Below are 19,918 nucleotides of genomic sequence, written 5' to 3' on the forward strand. Positions count from 1 at the left end.
TGGATCCCTAGTTTCACAAAGTAGAGCTGGGTTACACCAACCTGTAGTGTGTCACACCATAGATCGGTTTATGCAGCTGTCGCCTAAATGACGAGTCACCGTAACTTCAGTTGAATGTAACAAAAGACCCAGATTATTTGCTCGATCGTGCACCTGAACGATATCCAACAGCATCCTCGTTGCGTACCAGATCTTTAGCTCAGAACAGTGCAAGCGTTTAGGTTCTTTTCTCTACAAGTAACGTATAAAGTGACAATCTGATTACCCCCAGGTAATGCCTCTAATTTAATTGGGCCCCGAAGAATTGCCATGAATAAATCGTTTTGTTTGTGGATAATTGGACAAATCAAATCTAGTTGTGTCCGATATCGATCGCGTGGACTCGTAATCAAAACACGGCGAAACTATAATAATCACCCTCAACAATTCTTTTGTATAGACGTACTGATCTGCGAAATAATTTTTTGCCGTCCAACCTAGCACTCGACGAATTCCAGTTGATCCCAGCGGAACAGGAAACGGTTCTGCGTTTCTCCACTTTGTCCAGTGGGGAGAGAGAGATTTTTCTCTGGTGAGTGAACCTTTTGTATTTTCGTTTGGAAGTGTTTCCTTCCATAGACCGCACCAGTTTTCCTGAAAGTATTATCATCAAATTTTTGAGTGGTACTTTTAAACATTAATATATGTTGGGTTCGTTTTTAATGGTATTCGGATAAAGTTATCATGTCCTGAGGAACATTATCTATTATTTAATACGGGTATTCATTGGGTTTTAAGCTGCTTGAACTCATGATGACTCATCTGCGTTCAGTATTGCAACCTTCTAGTTTTTTTTGAAACCACAGAGCAGAGCATCGCGTGGTATTTTATGTGCACATGGCTATCTCACTGAAGCTAGTAGGTTCTCTTCAGGACTGCGCAGGACTGCGGAGCAAGATTCACTTGTCGCTCACTTGAATTGCCCTGACACCAACCCAATCAGCCCTCGATTGATCGGAGTCATCGATTAATCGGTCAGCTGACTCAAATGATCAGGCCTGTATTCCGAAGAGTGTTGACATGAGTCACCGTCTGATCGGTCGATGCATCTTTCGCCGCAACTGATGGTGAAACTGTATAGCTGGGTGGCTAGACAGGCTCGACCAATCGTAGCACACAATTTTGCTCGCCATAGCGGTGAGGAAATGGACACTTTGAAGCTCTGGTCTAGAAAATATATTCCTTTTTCCGCCGTATTGAAGTTCTCACTCTGTGGATGTCAAGCACTCAAAACGGTAATAGATTTTTATGCAAAGCCACTGGATATTACTTTGGCTAATACATCTTTGTCCTAGATGAATTTAAAAGTACAAACCCGTCTGGGATACTTGAAAAATTGCTGGTCAGATTTTTTATTATAAGCCTATGGATCAAACTTGCAAAACTGTCACATAGTACAGTGGAGATTCTTTCTGAGATTTCAGTGATAAAAAATAACGTTGAAAAAACGAGGTTATTCTGTAGCGTACAAGCTGGCTACGGTCTGCGGATATTAAAGCTTTGTTTGTAAAGATTTATGAAACCGGGGCGAGATGGCTCAGTGGTTGGAGAGCGAGCGTACTGACCGTAAGGTCCGTGGTTCGAATCCGACCTCCGCCTCTCGGCTTCCCCTGTCCAAGCTTAGACAAACTGGCAGTATCCCAGCTCTTGCGAATTCCTTCGGGTGGCATGCTAGCTAGGCACCGAAAGGGTGCTACAGCTGAACGATATCTTAATGTGGCAGCTACTGTCCACCCACTTTATCCCGTCGCTACAGCGTTAGCTTGTCTGTAAGTCTCTCTTTCCAAATGAAAACGACTACTTTTGGTATATTAAGTAATATGGTATTTTTTATAGTATTTCTGTTGATGAAACTGAGTGTGCGCAAGTTGAAAAGTAAGGGCCATTATCCTAACCTGAAACTCCGTGCTTGGATTCGATTCCGGATCCTGGAGGCTAACCCCAGGGTTGAGTAGTGGTAAACTCACGTAGATGGAGATAAACATGTGTAAATAAGGAATTCAGATTTGTATACTTTATCTGTTCAACCATTCGTGATCGAGCTAGTAAACGTCCCTGACACAGTAGTGAGCTAAAATCCCCATGAACCACTGGGATCGTCTTTTTTATGCGGAGTCATTATCAGTCCTTGAAAGATTCCAATTCTGCGTGCCTTCATAGCCCTTCTTAAACGCGGAGGTTTTGTCCAAACGGACTTCAGGCGTCTGTTTGTGCGCATTCGAAAAGAAATTGTGTATTACTTTGTCCCCCGAAATTATGGTTCGTAGACGATCGGTCAAACTTCAAGCCACGGGTTCGAAACTCCCGACTAAAGTTCCGTGGGACACCCACTACTGATGACTCCCACTGGGGATAAAACAGAACTACTCGACTGCTCCGCATAGATTGACTTCAATTAAAGGACAAAACTACATGAAACTTTTTCACATCTGGCAACAATGCCATCAATATTCAGACCATTTTCTGGATGCAGTAGAAACAATACTACCACATTTGAAATAAAGTAGGAATGCTTTGCCTTTGTCGTACGTCTGAATGGACAGTTGGTCACATTTCATGTAGTGTACACCTATCGTGTATACTAACACATACACAGGTTCTATTAAACATTGAGTTAGAGCTTGGTTTTTGGGATCCGTACAGAAGGGTTATTGGTCTGTTGGTCTATTGAAACGTTCCCACACTGTCCATATGAGTACACGACTGACCGCTTCTCATTTCCATCTGTCCAGTTTGCTCACCAAGGAACCAATCTATACTACTCACAAGACATTCGGCTACTGAAAACTGGAAGCGTTTTTCGATGTTTGACTTGCCAATTGGAACCAGGTTGGAATTTTGGCTATCCAGGCTGGATTTACCGAAGTAAGAAAGCTTGTCATTGTTGTATCCCTTGTTTTTTATCGTTGGTGTTATGATGTCTTATCTGGCTTTTTGTATGGACAGCAGAAGTTAACGTCACGCCTGGGTTATACGAACGCATCAACACCTAGAGACAGAAAATCAGTTTCCTGAGGGCTTCCTGTGTATATCTCATCTCCCATGAGCACTCCGAACGGTTTTAAAACATCTCATTATGGGTGATTGTTCTTTTCCGTCTGAATCTGAATAAGAATTTGCAAAATCAGACAATCGAAGTTCATCTTCCTACAACCGGTACTGCACGTCTGCTTTTCTTTTCTAAGACACGGATGATCACACCCCATCTACAACTAACAAAGACCTGGTTCCCAGGTGAAGTTTTTTATCAAGGCATCACATCGCTAAGAATAAAGCGAGTGGTTCAAAACTTTCGATGAATAGAAACATTCCTCGTTTTATCAACTTCCACCGAATTCACCCAAATCTGTCCCCAAGTGCCCATTGGCCACAAAACTACTTCAATGTACCTGAAAATAAGAAGCAAAGTCACACGAAAATTAGGTCAGGTACGGCGTTTGATGTGGTAGACCAAACGCGATCCACCGACCATCTCGCTCTATTGTTTCAATTTTCACCCGAACTAACCGGTTACAAGTCATTGCACATTAAATCAAAGTCTTATTAGCGTGGGACATTAGACAAGTGAACATTTCCAAGCGTTACCTTGAAACTTCCTGGACATCTGTTTGAATGTTGAACAATAAGGCACAATCACTGCAAGGCGGTTCCATACCAAAGTTCCATCGGATGCGGGGACGTCACTTTGACACCCGGCCAGACACTACTCGCAATTCTCACCAGTAGCATACACCGTTTCCTTAGTTTCCATATATCTTCATTAAGAACAAAAATTTCAGGGAGTCTCAAAGAAGACCCACCGAAAGAGATGGCTCACCTTGGGATGCTGAACACCAGCATTTTCTTTCGGCGTTAAACTGATTGCGATCAACCCGAGGTCAGCCCTACGGGAGAGGACGGTCCCCTTTCCGCTATCTCTCTTATGTAGTAGTGTATGTACTTCAAATAGACATTATGCACTTTTCGTTGTTATTGAATGCCCTCAACCTAGTGCTGGAATTCCTCACTGGATAAATTAACTTATTTGCATTAAGGCTAGCTGCCCAGTGCCACAGCATGCTGTGATCCGAAAGGGCACCGCCGCCGGTCCTGAATTTAGACGGTGTGAATCGTCTCACGCAAGTTGAAAAGCCACTCTTCTTTGTAGAACCCATCAGCTTTTGTAACACAGACTTCATCCCATGGGCTTTTCCCAGAGAATGAGAGAGGTCTTTACGAAAGAAATGAAAGTTCACACAAAGCCGATGGGGTAATTCACTCAGGAGGATCACGGTACTCTTACATAACCGCTATAAAGTCTGACAATATTGATACTCTCTAAATGTATTGAAAATTTTCCAAGTAAAACAATCAAGAATCTGGACAAAGTGCGATATAACGGGCCTCGGACCCATGAAGATCGACTTGATTAGGGCGGTAGCTCGTCCGATGTTCAACTGACACTGAAAGGGTATCCGAGTCTGTGAAACCTATTTGGTTTTGCGCAAGATATCATATTCCAAAGGAACAATCCTCCTATGGGTGTCCATCCTGGAGAGAAGAATGGCCAAATTCATACAGAAAAATTCCACGAAAGGTCACGCAGAGACTACACTATAAAATCTTATCCTGGAAAATCTACTTCCTCATTATTAGTAGTATGTTTCTTACTCCCAATTATGAAGATCAGCCGTTCATACAGAAAATTCCACGAAAGGTCACGCAGAGACTACACTATAAAATCTTATCCTGGAAAATCTACTTCCTCATTATTAGTAGTATGTTTCTTACTCCCAATTATGAAGATCAGCCAGCAAACAATATAGGTCCGCTGTTTTAAAGTTACTGGTCATGAGCATAACCGAAGTGTCCAAGACAAACTGGAACTCTTCGAAACTGTAAGTGAAGAATGATGAATCCATCCATACTGAATGGTAAAAAACCGGCTTTTTCGAAGACAACGATCATGGATGCAGAACCCCACTTTCTACTCAATTTCACAGAGCATCTACATTCGATTTCAGACGTTTTCGAGTATAAAATTTGGTCCCCTCTACAGAAAGCTTGCATGCATTCGCCAATCTTCCAGCTGTTTCCCCACACACCAGTAGGGCACCTCCAATTCACGTAACTGTATTAGTCATTACACAAGAAAACGGTATCTTCGACAAATCAATTTGGTTTTAACGGAAGACTCAAGAGAATCTCTTGTTTGTGATATTCCCCAACTGAATGTGCTGCACACAGCCCGACTCATGTTTCAGTTGCTACGCTATTCGAGACATCGCAGTATATTTTCATAAAGGAAACCAATCGAAGAGTTTTCAGTAACCTTGTGAGTAGTTTCCCAGATAAAATCCCCATCTTGTATCACTTAAAGTACAATCACAAAGATGGTGAAGTGGATGTTTGAAATTTTAGAAAGTGCATTTTCTTCTTGGTTGTATTTACCCAACGGTCTAGGTTGTTTCAGGTTGTCACTCAATGGTGTTCTAGATCCAAGGCCTTATGATGGTCACATACATTCAGCGCACGTTTCAACTCGGTCTTTCTAACCAGTTCTCTGATTCGACCAGTCACACTGACGTCATGTTTTTTCTTCATCTGATTTATATCAGTTAGGTTTGTGCGCACGTCTTGGGAATTTCAAACCACCAAGATGAATTATGAGTCGTACAAGAGCTTCTAGCAAATGATGTGGTCGGAATGGCAGTTCTTTGTGGCAGTGCGATGACAGAGTGTGCCAGGTTTGACTGATCGACCAAGGCTTACGTTCAATCGACTCTAACACCCGTAGCTGAAAGTGTACGCCTTGTCAGGCTGGTAAGCGTTGCAGGAAGAGTTCACTGGCAAGACCAATTAAAGTGCACTGCCGGGTATCGTTTTAAATTGGCGTTTGAACGTTAAAATTTTCTCGTCTACATCTGTGATTGACAGCAGTTTTTTGATGACGCTGGATCAAAGGCTATCAGTTGATGCGTTTTTTAAATTGCCCTTTGAGGAAACAAGATTATGCTCTTGGAGAGGAGGAGGGCTCGTTTAAATCGTTCCTAGTCCGCGCAAATCACCATACGAGTTCTTGACTGATGACATTTTGATAGAGAACCAGCGGTTGCGTTGTACTTTCTTCATCTTGTACGAAATATATCACTTTTTCCTTCTCGTATCCAGAATACTTCCAGTACCGTCCAGGAGGAGCAATGTGGGAACATGAAGACCCGTCGACGTCAAAAATCTTGCTGCTGGCAACAGATGAAAGACATCTGAAGAGTCTTTTGTTGCCACATTACCTCATCCAAGATCGAAATGGCGTCAACACCGATAAAGCCGTTTACGTCCCAGTAAGTGTTCCTTTGCTCCTGGATCCAGTTGTAGAATACAGCTGTAGAATCTTCTCGCCATATGCACTAGTCTCGATTATTAGTAAGCTTTCATAAACTGGTGAGTTCAAGGAAAGCGACTGAGTCATCGTTCGCCCTGGAAGCTGGAGACAAATCACAAAATCTCTTCACACTACGGTCGGTCTATAAGTGGTTCAGAGAAAGAGTGGTTTCACAAGAGTAGTTTCACACTTTATAGGTAAAGTCGTTTACTCGTGTGGCAAGTCAACACGTGACCAAGTGATTCGGTTTTCCTTATTGAAGATTGAGTGGACTCTAACTTATCTGACTGGGAGCTAATCAAACCGTTGCGTGGTCACTCGGGGCCACACTAGTGATAGGAAGGTCCCGAGTTGAAAGCTCTCTAAGTTTCATGAGGCGCACACTGCTGATAACTCCCTCATTCACAGCACTTCCTAATAATACTACTCGCTAATCAGTCCGAATAGCATGTCACCGAACGGATGAAAAATGTATCTGGATCTCATTCAACTAAGTTTCATAATTATTTACGGTTGACTGGTATGTCCGCGAGTAGAAAAGACCCTACTGCTTAAAAATCGACAGACAGCGTGACCTTCCGAATGGGAGTTTGTTCCGTTTGGTAACGATCTGATAAATTCTAGGTGAAAATAATGGGGCTATCTGTAAGATCTTACCCGTTGTCCATTCTTTATGTCCGAGTAAGAATCAATGGCTAATGAACAGTATTCATCGAATTGGTTTTCAGAATCAACCAATCACGATGAACCCTCATTCCAATCTTCAGTTCATTGTGTTGTGTAAAATCCGGGCTAGATGTGCTGGGGTTGATATTTAAGGAACCAATGTAGTTTTTCTCAGGATAGTTGCCTAACAAAGCTGACACATTGTCAACTCTCTGTGTACTTATCAAAGGAATACACATGTTTGTCATGTGAAACAATGGATGCACCTATCAGAAAGTGAGTCGAAGTTCATGTCTATCCGGCCAGTGAGAACACCACAGCTGGTCGATAGACGTGGGCTGGGTGAACAAAACGCACCAATCAATAAAAAAAACAGCCAAAAGACCTACTCTGCTCCTGAAGCTTCGTCAACTTGGCTTTCATGTTTTAAGCGGTTGGTCCGACAACAACACGACCAACGGACAACTGAGAGAGCTGAAAAACAGTTATGATTTTTGGCTTGGTTGAAGTAAGGCCTCTGCTAGTCATGGAGTGCACTTGTTTTACATGCCGATATTCAGGTCCATGCAGATATAACCCACTGTATCGCATACATACGCACCGCACTGCACCGCATCCGGAAAAAACTGCGATTTTAAACTAACAACGGGCCAATCGATCAAATCGGCCAACCAAACTACATGCTGCATCAAAATTAGCCAATCACATGAAAGGATACCAGATACTCTTTGAAAACCATATATACGCAACAGCAGGTCAGGAGTAGGTGCGCTCCCACCGCATATGGAGCGTTTGCAAGCTAAGTGTCATGTTCGGCGAACGGATCAACGGCCATCTGATCAGTCACTGGTAAACAAACCCGATCTTCGAATATTTCGATGGTCTCAACAGCAGTCAACCATCTAAAGCTACGGAATTACTCATCAGCTAGAAAGTCGTTGGAATAAGCTGGCCTTGGATGTTGAAATATTAGCATCTCCGGTTTACTAATTAGCTTCCTCTCACGTAGCTGTCAATCTGTTCAGCAAGCTTCGTGATTTACTGTCCTCACTAATCGTGAGGACATCAGCAGCGTGCATTTGTAGATGTAATATATTACTCGTAAGGTTGCTGAAAACTCTTCGACAGCTCACAACCGGTTTCGCCCTTCTTGGAGCTCATCAGGTGGACGCGGTCCCCGAGTTCTGTGAACCTTATGTTCTACTTGAACCCAAATTGCACGAAATTAGCGACATATACTCGTTTGCAAACCGATCGGGTTTTGACAGGAGACTCACCCGGAACCCAGCTGAATCTTTCGTTTTTGGATGTTTCATGCACACTACATTATCGGGATTGATCTCATGAACAAAGAATAAGCTGGGCGGAAGATCGTACAAAACGGTGCACAGGAAAATATGACTACTGGTACAGAAATGACCCACCCTACATTTGATTGGTAGAGAAAAACCAATCACTGACAGCTTTCATTGACTGTTTTCACTCCTGTGGACATCTTGAGCCTGACTGATCGCACTCTGCGAACCTGCCCCAGTTTCTTCAAGAGAGATCGTTTCTTTAACTTCCGAAAAAGACCCATTCATGTATCTGTCTAATCAAATTTCCCTTCCAGCTCATTCAACGATTTAAAACTTCCGGTACAACGGACCCTTCTGACAAAACTTGCCACGTGAAGCGCTGTTTTTGTCATAGCGATAAACCTTAAAAATGTGTTATTTCGCATGACACGTTTGAAATATCGCATTCAATAAAGGCATGTGAAAGGACTAACCAGAAATGCTTTCTCCAAAGCGGAAGATTAAATCCATCGTGAACGGTAGNCCTCCAGCTCATTCGACGATGTAAAACGTCCGGCGCAGCACACCCTTCTGACAAAAATTGCCGCTTGAAGTGCTGTTTTTGACGTAGTGATAGACCTTAAAAAGGTGTTATTTCGCGAACGGTAGTCCATATCAGCTCTAAAGTTATTTTGTACTTCGAGAGTCCACAACAGATTCATGGATGCGGCCTACAGCGGTTGGTATAGTCCAAATACCTAAAATGAGATACGACTTAGGGTTGCGGTGCTTCCTCAGAAGATTTGTCCTAGATTTCGAAATCTTAACTTAGGCGACCTGGGCTAGAACCTTTTAGATAGTGTCGATGAAATGGATCTCAGTGGACACACAGTCAGCCTGGGAATATGCCCGTTCACCACAGCATTCCAAATTTGGAAAGGTGCACGAGGGCGTAATGTACTACTAGCTTCGTTGGGTAACGGAGTGACGGAGGGCATCCTACATTTCACTGTAAATCAAGGTAGTAACACGTTGTTACTTCCCGTTAACTTGATCAGACGTCCGTCAGCGGCAATACTCTTCCCAAAGCCAATACACTTCAAGTTAGGTAATAGAGAATGATATGGGCAAACAGCCGAACGTTGTGGCACAGTATATCCGTATTGAAAGTGCACTGAGAACAGAAGCCTTTGCGATTACACTACTCATGAGTTTGGGCTCCAAAGCGGGCTGAGAGTGCTCTTTAAGGTGACTGGTCAAATGCAACAGCACGATCCTTTTCCTCTAACAATAAGGCAGTGGTCTCATTTGGAGGCTGGTAACTTCAGTGCTTGAGTGAAGTACCGCGAAAATGTGGTAAGTGTACTCATGTATGTTTGCGTGCGGGCAACCCCCAACTGGAACTTGATGGACCATACTTCCGTGGACTACATCTGCAACAGAAGGTCAACCATATTGAGAACTTAACCTGTGAACACATGCTTCCCAAAGCTGCCAAATGTGCCCTGCTGTTTGGGCTCGAACCAGGAATAAATTCGAGTGAACGCCAAACAAATGACGAACTCGGAGTATTCAATGGAAAGTTCATGCTGTCTGTAACAGGTAAACGGTATCTTCGAGTGACGCGTAATACCAGAACCTCCGGGAAGGCGAAACAAAGTTGGAGCTGGGTTTCTACACGGTACTGTACTGTTAATGCGAGACATCAGTAAACAAAATATACAAAACTCGACAGTAGATACTCGTCCACAACAAGTGGTCCACCTGGACTACAAAAGTACGAACCAAATGAGTAAACAGGCTCCCACGTGAAACAATCACACGTGCATAAAGCCGGTCACAAATGACTGGATGACCTCAAGGTTAGATGAGTGAAATGGATGGGACAAACGAACGCCAGTTCATATGCACGCACTAAATACAAAACAAGAAGCGGGGGTTACAAACAGGAACAGAAGAAACGTGAGGGATTTCAAACATCAAACTAACGGATGATACACTGTCAATGAAGTTATTCTATGCTGAAAAGCCGAGAAGCATTGAAGAACCGTTCCATCCTTGTTGGAAATCATCAGTAGCGCGCATCTTTCAAGTCTGTCCAAGTGGGAACTAATCTCACTGCTGATCAGCCACTGGTGGTCGGACGGTTAAGTTGTAGCTATCCGGTCACCCACATACTTGACTGTTCAGCTCACAGTCGCTCACTGGATCACGAGGCTTGCCTTTTTTCATACTCACAAGTCACGTCACATTAAGGTGACTCATCGGACATCGATTGTCTGTACCGTCTGGTGACCGTAGCAACAACTCATGTGCTGACACAACCACTTACACGCCAACGGACCTACCTATGGGGAAACCAAACACTGTCAGCACACACAGACTCGCGCGCGCGCAGGGAGCAGGAAGTCAACCACTCTCCACAAGTCCACGGACAATTATGGAACACGTGTAGCAGTCGCATTGCGGAGAAAACACGTTCCCGCCGTCCGGACTTTCACCAAGGGACTCTCACAGACGATAAGTTCCTCTTTTGACTTGCTCCCATTTCGCATTGTATTTATTTTTATACGTGTTACAACCCACCACTGTCAACCATGCTAAAAAATTTTATTAGTTCATATATCTTCTGATCTGTGTTATGGCCGTCATCAGCAGTACACTAATAAAGTGTTCAAACACTGGACAGAAAGTTCAGGCATCGAAATTCTCTGAGTTTCGTGAGGTTCACACATCTAGTGATCAAACAGCTCTCGGCATTTTAGCATAGATGAAATCCCCACAAAAATCTTGCCAAAAGTTCCCACGTTGCCGTTCTATGTTGCTCTTAAGTTTCTTCTCTGTGTTGGTAACCAAAAACTGTTCGTATAAAGGCTTTGAAAATTCATTCGCTGTCGTCAACAGCTTATGTTCTACTTTTCCCCCTAATTGCACGAAATACATTCGGTTGAACAGCAATTTGTTTTCAGCGGGAGATTGACTTGAATCTCTGTCTCGTGTTACAGTTCCACACACAACCGGAAGTTCCTCGTGTGCCATTGGTCGACATACTCCTGATAGATCATGGCGGAAACTTGCTGGCAAATATCAGCTGGGTTCAAATGAACACACTGATGGAACGCGTGCTGCCCGGAACGGCTTACATATCCGAAAACAATAGGTGAGCTGTTACAGTGTGGGTGTTTTTTGCGGGGGTGGGGAGGGTTGGAACCGTTACTTTGCCCTTGATCAGCTAATCACGTGGTCACCTTGGATAAGTAACAGGCGAAGTTGGTCGTTAGGCATTTGCATAGACATATTTTCGTCACATCAACTTTGCATAGAGTTAGCGTATTCAACAAGTAATGTCTTCCAATGGATATTCGGCTAACAGTAAAGGTACTTGAATCGAGCACTTCTCGGATAACGAGTAGCTTACATCCTGGAAGTCAAGCCAATTTAATCACCATCACACGAGGAGGTTCGAACCCGACATCTTTCGCTTAATGACTGAACGGTACAACATTTGGTCACAAGTGGTTGGTTAGCCCAACTTGGATTTACAAACCTTACGTCAATGCGAAAAAATCAATTACAGTCGCTCAACCGCCATACCGCTCTAAAGAAGCACGAGATCTTAGATACTGCCAGGTTGCCTGAGCTTAGACGGCGGCAGTCGAGTTGCTGAGGCTAGGTTCGAACCAAGGACCTCCCGATCATTAGGTTCGCGCCTTATCTATTGATTTGTCTCAATTTCCGTCCTTAAATCCAACCAATTTATACGGCAATGGCGAGAACAATGACATGGGCGTACAAAATATTTTCAGTACTAATGGAAAAAATTTGTTCCTGCTACTGTTGGTGATTATGAAAACCGCTCAGTTCGGAAACGCCGTGCTTCCTGTTTGTTGTCAGCAACCATAGGAACTCCAATTTCAATTACTTGAACCTTTCATCACACTGAACATTTTTTTGTTCGAAGATTCTCCGCTTCCAATCTGACCTTTCATTTTAGAGGACTCTACATAACCCGAGTTCAATGGTTCAACGCGACCGGGTTCCTCGTCACGGGACTGTCGGAGACGCAAAAGTGCGGATTTATTACTTTCTGCCAGTGGTTTTCACGAATGCCAGATGTGGAATGTCAGTATGTAAGTTCATACAGATAGACTGGTGCGAACGCATCAACCTTCTACGTAATATTTGCCAAGACGTCTTGGGCCTCGTTCAGAGTTGCCTCTGCTTGGCACCTGTTCTGAGCGATAGATGAAAATTCCCTCATTCCCACCATCTCACCTCGCAAATTAATTAATAAATTAATAATAATAACAGTAAATTATTAATGTCCGGAGGGCCTCCGGACAAATGGTGACAAAACGTTGATTGAAGAACATAAGCCCGGGGCTTTTGCGTTTCTTACAGTAGTTTTAGAAACGAATTTTCCCATTATTTCGATTTGAAACAGCTGCATCACTCTAAATTTTAAACTGGTTGACTTTTCCTGGAGAATGCGCCTCAGAAACCTCCGATTGGGAACTTGAAATTTTCGGCTACAGCTTGTAAGCAAATTTTACACAAACAGTTCATTTAGGCAAGTGCATCAGAGAACGTTTTCAAGGTGTAAACTGGACAATGTACATGCGAACTGACAGTTCTCGGTGGAAAATTAGTTAGACTAATCAAACTGATCACTGTGGATCAGCAGGGGACTCATATTACTGCTGACTTCTTGGTTTAGAAGCCTTCATCGACTCATCTAACTTACTTGCGCCTGCCCAGTACAGTACAACGTCTGGCCCTGCCATTTGTTGCTTTAGTCTTGTAGGACCCTCAGGCTAACGGTTTGTAGAGATCAGCATAACAAGTCGGGTCCTGTCACAGACATGGACGATACTGAACGACCTACGAGTAAATACTATTGGAATAGCAATCGATCAGGCACGTAACCACTACATAAAACGCACAAGCTCGTAGATCGATCGGCTAGCAATGTCTCAGGTCAGTCACTTTACCCCAACGGCGTTGTGGAACATCCAGCTACCTGCATACATTAATGCTACAAAATCTGCACAATTCAACGCATGGAGGAAACAAACTACAGTTTGAAGTACTTCGAGTTGCCCCCCCCCCCAAGCGCACCTCCGTTCTAACCATGAACTGCCATTCTTTTATGACTGCTAAAATCCAGGAAATTCGGCGCATATTAACCTCTTTATAAAAATTTATGTGGGATGTTGCGAGTAACACTGTTTGGCCTTGGCTCAAAACGAATAAATCCAATCAAGAAAAGTGAACTGCCAAAAATAGGAACAGCCGTAGCAATCAAGTAAATGAAGGAAGGCCTGATCACAGTAGAACGAAATCACGCAATCGACCAATCAGAACAGAAACAAAGAGCCCTCGCATAGAAGCTACTTTACGCACCAATAGATTGCAAAACCAGACGTGACACCTTTGGAATCGAGCCAATGGGATTCCGAGGAATTCATGTCCCACTCAGCCAATCACAGCAATGAGTATCACCTAGTCTTTGAAAACAATATCAACTGAAGCAGGCAAGGGGAACTTACCCACCGATCAAGTCGCCTCTATTGGTGACCAGACGTTTACAAGGCAGTCGACAAGCTTGGCGAACCACCGTTGGAATGTGTTTATAACAGCAGCAAAGCAAACAGTAAAGGCTGTCTTCATTCCTTCCTTAACTGACTACAGGCGTGATTTCGTGTTCTTCTTGGAGTACGGAGGCAAATGCAAAAACCTACACAGCCGATAAACCCAACCCTTCGTTTCCGTGGTCTAAGTTGCGTACTCATACAGCATATCAAGACAGCTTGGTATGTGTCGGTGTGGCCGTCCTGTTGTCACCCTGTGTGTGTCGAATTACTTCTTCCATAATACTAAGAAATCACACCTCTACTGACAGTTAAAAATATCTTAGGATACGCCAAAAATCTCATTGAAAATGCGCGCTACCAATAAAGTCCATTTTAGTGGCCAAGGTTTCCCTAGGTCGCATCATTCCTAATATAGCTAGGGTGTATAGTGGTCACGTGATCCCGTGTAGTGGTTGAGGCTTTTTGGGAGACAGGACTAAATGTGTCAGAAGGGAGAAGTGACAAAGCAAACATTTTCACCCAACCTGGTTTGATGGTTATCCTTGGAATAAGCTATGTTCGATACATTGTTCCCGCTAATCCCTGAGCTGGGTTAAGAAGCCCATCACCTGGCATTTTCCATAGTGATCCCGAAGGNAAGCCCATCTCCTGGCATTTTCCATAGTGATCCCGAAGGTGAAGCCAGCATATGCTAAGAAGTCAAGATGCACTTTATAGATGCTTCAATGGCAGTGTGCATCGCACGAAATCCAGAAAGGTTCGAACTAGCGACCTTCCACCGAGTGGTTGAACACGAAACCGTTAGGCTCCGGGAGATGGCTGAATAGCAGTGTGGTTGGATTTCACTTGGACAGGATATGTCGTCGCTCATACTCTAATCACCGAAACTGCTTCACATGATCACGTATGGCCTGCTCCACGGGTGACGAGTTCTAAAGTGCAAGTCCTACACACTTTATGGAGTCGTTCTTCCTCTAAACCACTTATTGATTGATGATTGTGTAAGGAGATTTGACAGTTTTCAGTCTAAATCGATGAGCCTCAAGAAGGACGAAACTGATCGTGGGCTGTCGACGAATTTTCAGCAACCTTATGAGTAGTGCGCTACGAATATACATGTATTCCGATATCTCGAATATCGTACCAACTGGAAACATAAGGCTTCCTGATGCAGCACATTCAGTTGCCTCGAAACATCGCAAACGAGAAATTCGGCTGGGTTCCAGGTGAGTCCCTCTAAAAACCAAATTAGTTCGCAAATGAGTGTATTTCGCTAAGGTCGTGCAATTTGGTTGCAAGTAAGTAGAACATAAGGTTGACGGAAACTCGGGAACTGCGCCTACCCGAAGAGCCCTAAGGGGGGCGAAACCGGTCGTGGGCTGTCAAGGAGTTTTCAGCAACCTTATGAGTAGTGCGTCACGAATATGAATTGCTTCATGTTTAGCCACTACAGAGCGATTGGTTAATTGACCAATCACTAGCCGGAAGGTCACGGGTTCGAAACTTCTTAGTGCAATTTCGTGAGATGTTCACTGTTCATGATTCCCAACAAGAAGGTAAAACGGAGGAATTTTTCAATCACCCCAACTATCTGAGCCAGGGTTGATAAACGTTGAAACAAGAAGTAAGATATAAATGAAAAACTGACCAAAATAAAACCAGGTGAAGAGTGTGTTTATCGAAGATATACCGCCCCCCTTGTCGTGCTTTCTCGCTTATCTGAACAGCCATATCTGCAGCCTTATTGCTCCAGTCGGTGAATGAACCACTAACTAATTTTTTTATGGAGGTTATGTTTTAATCTACCCTCCTTTCCATTTCAGGTATGGTATCAATGCGTTGAATTAGGTTGGTTGAATATGGTGAGTTTAGCCGGACTGTACAATTATAATGCTATTTCCAATGCTATTTCCAATGACCGTTCAGTAATTACCAGCAGCATTTTACGCAACATCAACGATTTCCTCGTTGAATATTCCGGATTTCGGTGCTGGTCGTACCTTTCCAAGCCATCGACCAACAAATCCTGTCATCCTCTTGTTTCCAAGCTTCATATGGCTACCATTGATCTCCAAAACCGTCGTCATCACCGTCATTATGATCTGTAAGAACCACGTACTTGTCATACAGTGGTTTTAGCTGCCTCAGTTTCGTTCACCGATGGTTTGGGGAGATGAGGTGGCTAGCTGAGCATCGGAGGTAGGAGCTGATAAGTTGTTGCGTAAATACAGATCTGACAGTGAACGGTTGAATGGGAAGGAAGCTATGGATGCAAGAACGCCATTGAGAACGCGACTGGACCATATTTTACAATGTCTCGAATCATTGATGCGGCCCGTCTCGGAACACTTGTTTATTAGAACATGCTCACGATGACAGATCTATTAATGTCTTGGGGTAACGAACAGCAGCCTGACAAGCCTCCAAAAGAACAAAACCGATGGTATCTTTGTAATGTACTACTCTTTAAGTTGTTGAAAATCCGTCGACAGCCCACGACCGGTTTCGCCCCTCTTAGGGCTCATCAGGTGGGCGCAGTTCCCGAGTTTCCGTCAACCTTATGTTCCACTTGAGACCGAATTACACGAAATTAACGTAATACACTCATTTGCAAACTAATTTGGTTTTCCGACAGACTCGCCTAGAACCCAGCTGAATCTCTCGTTTGTGATGTTTCCAGGCAACTGAATGTGCAATTGAGTGTATTTCGCTGATTTTGTGCAATTTGTTTTCAAGTAGAACATAAGGCTGACGGAACCTCGGGGACTGCGCCTACCTGATGAGCCCCCAAGAAGGGCGAAACCGGTCGTGTGCTGTCGAAAAACTCTCAGCAAATTTTCAGCAACCTTATGAGTAGTACATTACAAAGATGTACATGTATCGCGATATCCCGAATATCATAGCAACTGAAACATGAGACGGCCTGGTGCAGCACATTCAGTTGCCTGGAAACACCGCAAACAAGAGATTCAGCGGGGTTTCAGGTGAGTCTGTCGAAAAACCAAATTGGTTTGCAAATGAGTGTATATTCGCTAAAAGCGATAGTAACCCGTAGAGAGTTATCAGCGACCCAGTGAGTAGAACAGAAACTTGTCTCGTGCGTTGTATTACAACGAAATTTTCACATAAGGAGAGAGTTCTGGCAGCAAAAACTAGCCAAACAAGTTATTGTGATAGAGGGCATCGGTTTTGAGATTTTTCACAAATCAGTCAACCAAATGTGGTCTCAATTGTTGGACCTTCAAACCGAGAGACAAAGGAGTACTTGAGCCGACGGGAATTTTCAGGATTCTTTCTATTTAGTCATTTCAGTAGTACGTCTGAGCAGTAAACTACTCCCCACACATTTCACACGAAATAAAGCATTGCGCGATACACAGTATGTATCCCGCTGCATTCTGCAGAAATGATGAACAAGGAGTTTTTCGATGTTGGAATACCAGGAGAATGTCAATGTGAAGCACGTATCAGACACTGGCTGAAGGTAAAAGCCGCTCCACCGGCTCACCAAGGCCATCTTGGAATCCAGCATTCAGGCAAACCGACTTATGATTTTAGGACAGTTCTTTCTTCATCCGAAGGATGATACAAATTACCGTGGATATGTGTACAAACTAACTACTCCTCAACTTCTGCATAGCCCGTTTTACTCCATCTGTCATGTAACGTTCGAATCAAACCCCATTTTTAGCGTGTTGGTACAAACTTGGAAAGTGGAGATACTCCCCGGCTCAGCCATGTTCCCGGTAGACTAATTCACTTCGCAGCTATTCGGTTAGAAAACCAGGAGGGAATTTCTTCCATAAGTTTGTGCTGAAGCGTTCATTTTACGCTCGTATGAGCAGTGTTCAGTGGCCGTAACAGCACAACTATTTATTGGATTGATCTTACGACCAACAAAATACCACCTCCAAAATTCATTTGAAATCCGGTCCCCAAAAATCTAAGCAATAAAGGTTGAGTTAATTTGGTGGTTTGGTAGATCATCAGCTGAGTTGTCAAGCCTGGTGGTCGACCATGATCAGTCCGCGGTTGTGTGGCGATTTGCGGCCTGCTGGACGACGGGCAATTGTTGTGATGAAATATCGAATGGCAAGTAACAACTACACGTTTAATTAGATTTCCTGGTTTTCTTCGATAGGCCGGATTAGTTCCACAATGCTTATTTGTATTTTCCAAGCAATTCTGCGAAAAACCAGGTCCATGACACCCAATACGGTGCTCAACAACCGGCACTAAGCATCCGATCAATACACCAATCAGCTGATAGCTCGTGAACGAACACCTACCCAACTGCAGTGCTCACTCTCACTGAGAATGTTGCCATTATTCCCACAGCGGCAAGGGGTACTGAATAACCAGCATACATATTCACCTTTCTACAAGGTTTCCAGGGAGCATTTTATCCCACTCTAGAATGCCTTGGTCGAAGTACCGGCTCCCCTATTTGTTGCATAGTGCTTTGACTTCCGTATTTCAACACACTGGATTCTAGACTAACATTCACTTTTCTATGCAATGCAGCACCGATTATCTGTCAGCGGCAACCTGTTCTTCAAGTATGGCCGCGAAAACGAGGTTTTGACAATCCTGCCCTATGTTGCTCCGTCCAACGGGTTCACTTATCAGCTCGCCGTCCTACGGGTAAGATTTTATATACAAGTGTTCAATTTCTTATCTTTGGGGACAGACTCTGAGCAGTATATCAGCGTGTCTTGCATTCATATTCAAGTCGCCCTCGTTCTTGAAGAATTCGGCCTTATTTTCCGATCCCATAGACGAAGGACCTGCTTTCACGGAACTGATGCACGCCTTCATCCATCAGAAATCGTTAATTGATTTTCATTGATGCCATTTCATATTCCACATACATTTCGGCAGACAATATTTTGGGGACCAATGCGCACTTCACACCGTTTTTTACGACGCCTCATGACATAGTGGTGACATCAGAACTCAGAAACTTTGCCGCTACAGTTATTGATTGTTGGTTTGTTCGCCGAGCTTGGCCCCAGTTATTATCACCATCTGGACATCGGCAGAACAACTAAAGCCCCTCGATTCGTTGTAGACTTTGTTCCCGAAAATTCCCGGTAGCTAAGTCGGCTGTCTCAAGTATTACTTACGTATTACTTATACATTTGAACCCCAGGTATTATAGATCACAGGATAACGAGTGTAGGAGAGAAACGTTGTCCTAAAATTACCTGTCAGTGTGTCTTTTTCACTGCTTTTTCGATTAGTGAAGGCGTTCACATTTGCCAGTCAGAGGCGATCGCTTACTGCCTGACATTTCACTCGACGAATACATGCATGTATGAATCGGCTCATCCTACAGTAAAATCTGAGAAAGTCACTCTTTCGAAAACGGCTGTTCACTGAACTCTTTCGTCTTCCTCAAACTACCTCCATCGATGAAGACGAGGTTACTTTTTTCGGATCGTTAACAGTCCATTTTAAAAGATGCCTTGGCCAATAATAGGTCAGCTGACGCTTCCAGCTTGAACAGTAAGAAAAAACACTTCTGGCCTTTCCAATACCCCTGACGAAGTCTGTTCTATTGCCGCAGCGTGGCCACGCTTTGAAACTCCATACTGTCAAATGTTCCATCCACTTAAACGATATCTCTCCACTTTCGATTAGTGCTCACCAGAAACTCACACACTGCATACTTCCCACGGAATGTCGATAGGCCAATCGATAGGCCAATCGATTTGGGTTCATTTCCTGACCAATCATAATGGCTCTCTCACGGTTGATAGTATGTGAGTTGAAAGATTTTTTCGTGTAGGCGATACTAACCTAAGCAGGAAATCCGAGTGGTAGTGCGCGGATATTTCACCTTTATTGGGAATCATCAGCAGTGCGCATCTCACGAAACCCCAAGGAATCACAAACCCGCGCCGCGAAGTACCGCCTCGCAGTTGAAGCTCAACTGTTTAACTAAGACCGGCCAGTCAGCAGTTTGATCGACACACATT

The 19,918-nt window shown here is 43.7% G+C and overlaps 1 protein-coding gene across 1 annotated transcript in view; it reads left to right on the forward strand.

Annotated features, from left to right (window-relative positions):
• The window catches only part of T265_08962 (hypothetical protein), a gene marked incomplete at both ends in the record, with an annotated part of 118,382 nt that overhangs the window by 73,242 nt on the left and 25,222 nt on the right, over positions 1–19,918 (forward strand). Inside the window, 7 exons of the mRNA XM_009174909.1 lie at positions 481–571; positions 2,772–2,904; positions 6,190–6,359; positions 11,349–11,503; positions 12,338–12,473; positions 15,761–15,799; positions 18,462–18,581. Coding sequence (XP_009173173.1) covers positions 481–571; positions 2,772–2,904; positions 6,190–6,359; positions 11,349–11,503; positions 12,338–12,473; positions 15,761–15,799; positions 18,462–18,581 — 844 coding nt within the window. The remainder of the gene's footprint in view (positions 1–480; positions 572–2,771; positions 2,905–6,189; positions 6,360–11,348; positions 11,504–12,337; positions 12,474–15,760; positions 15,800–18,461; positions 18,582–19,918) is intronic.

This window comes from Opisthorchis viverrini (assembly GCF_000715545.1).
Source record: "Opisthorchis viverrini unplaced genomic scaffold opera_v5_245, whole genome shotgun sequence".
NCBI lineage: Eukaryota > Metazoa > Platyhelminthes > Trematoda > Opisthorchiida > Opisthorchiidae > Opisthorchis > Opisthorchis viverrini.